The 2,426-nt window shown below is 34.1% G+C and overlaps 1 protein-coding gene across 1 annotated transcript; it reads right to left on the bottom strand.

The window, feature by feature from the left end:
* Positions 1 to 233: 233 nt before the first annotated feature.
* LOC145098837 (uncharacterized) lies at positions 234 to 806 on the bottom strand. Its single transcript, XM_079036437.1, has one exon. It carries the CDS (start codon positions 804 to 806, stop codon positions 234 to 236), a length of 573 nt encoding a protein of 190 aa, XP_078892563.1.
* Positions 807 to 2,426: the final 1,620 nt, after the last annotated feature.

The following is a 2,426-nucleotide window of genomic DNA, read 5'->3' as shown; positions in this document are numbered from 1 at the left end:
TATTTTCGATCTTCGTTACTGCCTCCACCACGACCACCTCTATGATTCCGACCTCCCCGTCATCCATGAAAGCCACCTCGATTGTTGTTATGATGTGTGGAGTCAATGTTGAAAATCGTTGAAGTTGATGCATGACCGGAGTGAAAGATTGAGGTGGTGTGATTCTCGTCTTGAGCATATTGTTAATCTTCGAGCACCAACATGTAGAGAGTATCCAAAAATGATGGGACCAGTCATTGATGCCAAATAATGGTAGCAATGTGACAGTATTTTAGGGATAAGCCATTCAACATGTAGGAGAAGATATTGATTATTAGAACTTTTGCATCCATGTCATCAAGAAAATCGTCTAGAGATTTGACCCAGTTGCAATAATCAACCATAGAAGAATTGCCAATGGTGATATTACAGAGCTCGTTGTCAATTTGGACAACCTTGTTGTTTTTATTATCATAGAACAAAATTTCAATTGTCTCCCAAACTTCATATGTTGCACTTTGTTTTCTGAAGATGAAATGAAGGAGAGGAACAACTAGAGTACTGTAAATCCATGATTTGACTACAGATTTATTGCATTTCCATCTAGGAGTTTCCATGATTGGAATAATGTTTTCAGGAGCTTTCTCAGTAGAAGTAGATGAAGGTGTAACCGGAGGTGAAAGATGTTCAGCCACTCCATAACCAATGTAATGAATCTTAAACAATTCATGCCAGATATCATACATCATTTGATTGAAATCTAGGACAATATGAATTGTATTCTTAATCTTTATTGTAGAAGAAGTTTTCTCTGTATGAGTAGACATGATGGTGAACGATCAGAGAGAAGAGAGATGATAGAATAAGAAGAGACAGAAAGAGAATGGGGTTACTGCTAGGGTTAAAAGTGGCTTTAATACCATAAAATTTGGTATTTTTCTCATGAAGATCTCATTCATTATGCACAAATATAATACAAAATGACTGAATACAAAAGAGGTTGAATACCTTAAAACTAATACAAATGGGCTATACAAAATATAATACAATGAAGGGTAAGATCCGCTAACATTATTAACCATTAAGTATTAAATTACGGATATTAAAAACTCAAACCAAACATTAAAATAACCATTAAATATTGATCCAAAACGTATGATTAACCAATTAACATGTATTCATTGAAATAAGATATTAACATTCACATCTTATTCTTCTCGTAGTAGATTGAAGATCCATATATTAAAACCCTAAACACTGAAAATCAATGAAATAATATTCACAAAAATGGCAATAATATCTCTTAAGTTAAAAGTAACAACATCGAGTTCAATAAACTATAATAACAACACCAATATTTAAAAAGCAAGCTACCACCTTAAAGTTAGAAAACCATCATCTAATTTAAGTATCATAAATGAAAACTCTTACAAAGTAACAATTTGAACAACGATATTTACTCCCATTAGATTAATTCGGGTTTTTAACGACTCCAATCATCGATTCAACCAAGTTTTTGAAAAACACAGCCGGTTTTATCCCTAATATGCAAAAATAAAAACTGACTGGGTATAATATTATTTTTCTTTACACTTTCAAAGGGTGATTCCAACATTTTTTTGTTGGGGGTATTTTTTGAAAATGTTCAAAAACATACAAGATTTTAAAGTGTGTGTGTGTGTATATATATATATATATATATATATAGAGAGAGAGAGAGAGAGAGAAAGAAAGAGAAAGAGAGAGAGAGATAGGTTCAAATGTTTCTAGAAACTATTGTGTGCATTAATGCACCAATAGGAATTTTGGAATAATTAAATAATTAAAAATTGTAATAAGGGTAATTATGTAACTTTAGCATGATAATTAAAATAAAATCCCTTAATTCATGGAAATTACCATAAAAATCTATTTGATCACTTATTTAACCCTAGCCTCTCATATATACGTATTATATTTCTGCCTCCTCTCATTTTCTTATTGACGTTGTCGACGATGTGAATTGGGGGAAAAGGACTTCGATCCTCGTCTGATCGAGAAGGAGAAGATGAACGAAGGCAACAAGGCTACTCAGGCAGCTCTACACTTCTTCTTCCTCGGAAGGGATATGCGAAATTTGTTCCTCTTCTACTCCAGTCGTGAGGTGCGAATCGGAGGAGATTAGCGACTTCAGGTTAGTGTTTTGTTTATTGAGTTCAACTAGAAGAAAAGAAAACAAAAAAGAACTCGATCAAAATAAGGGAAAAACGAACGAAATACAATAATAGGGGTGGATCGATGATGGATGCCCACTACGAACAGGGAATAGGAAATGGTGGTTCGGTAGGAGGAACTGATGGCAGTAGCAGCTCACATGGGGCGTTTTTGTTGCTCGATCGAAAGGGAGAAAGGAAGGTTATCTCGGGTTCTTGATTGATTGAAGAGGAAAGACATCTAAGCCAAAGTAG

Source organism: Lactuca serriola, chromosome 4 (genome assembly GCF_051521515.1).
Source record: "Lactuca serriola cultivar US96UC23 chromosome 4, Lser_US96UC23_V15, whole genome shotgun sequence".
Classification (NCBI taxonomy): domain Eukaryota; kingdom Viridiplantae; phylum Streptophyta; class Magnoliopsida; order Asterales; family Asteraceae; genus Lactuca; species Lactuca serriola.
This window is presented reverse-complemented; position numbering and strand designations above follow the sequence as displayed.

Bases quoted from the DNA above. Each gene is read 5' to 3' on its own strand.
- LOC145098837 (XM_079036437.1), bottom strand. From the start codon at position 806: ATGTCTACTCATACAGAGAAAACTTCTTCTACAATAAAGATTAAGAAT.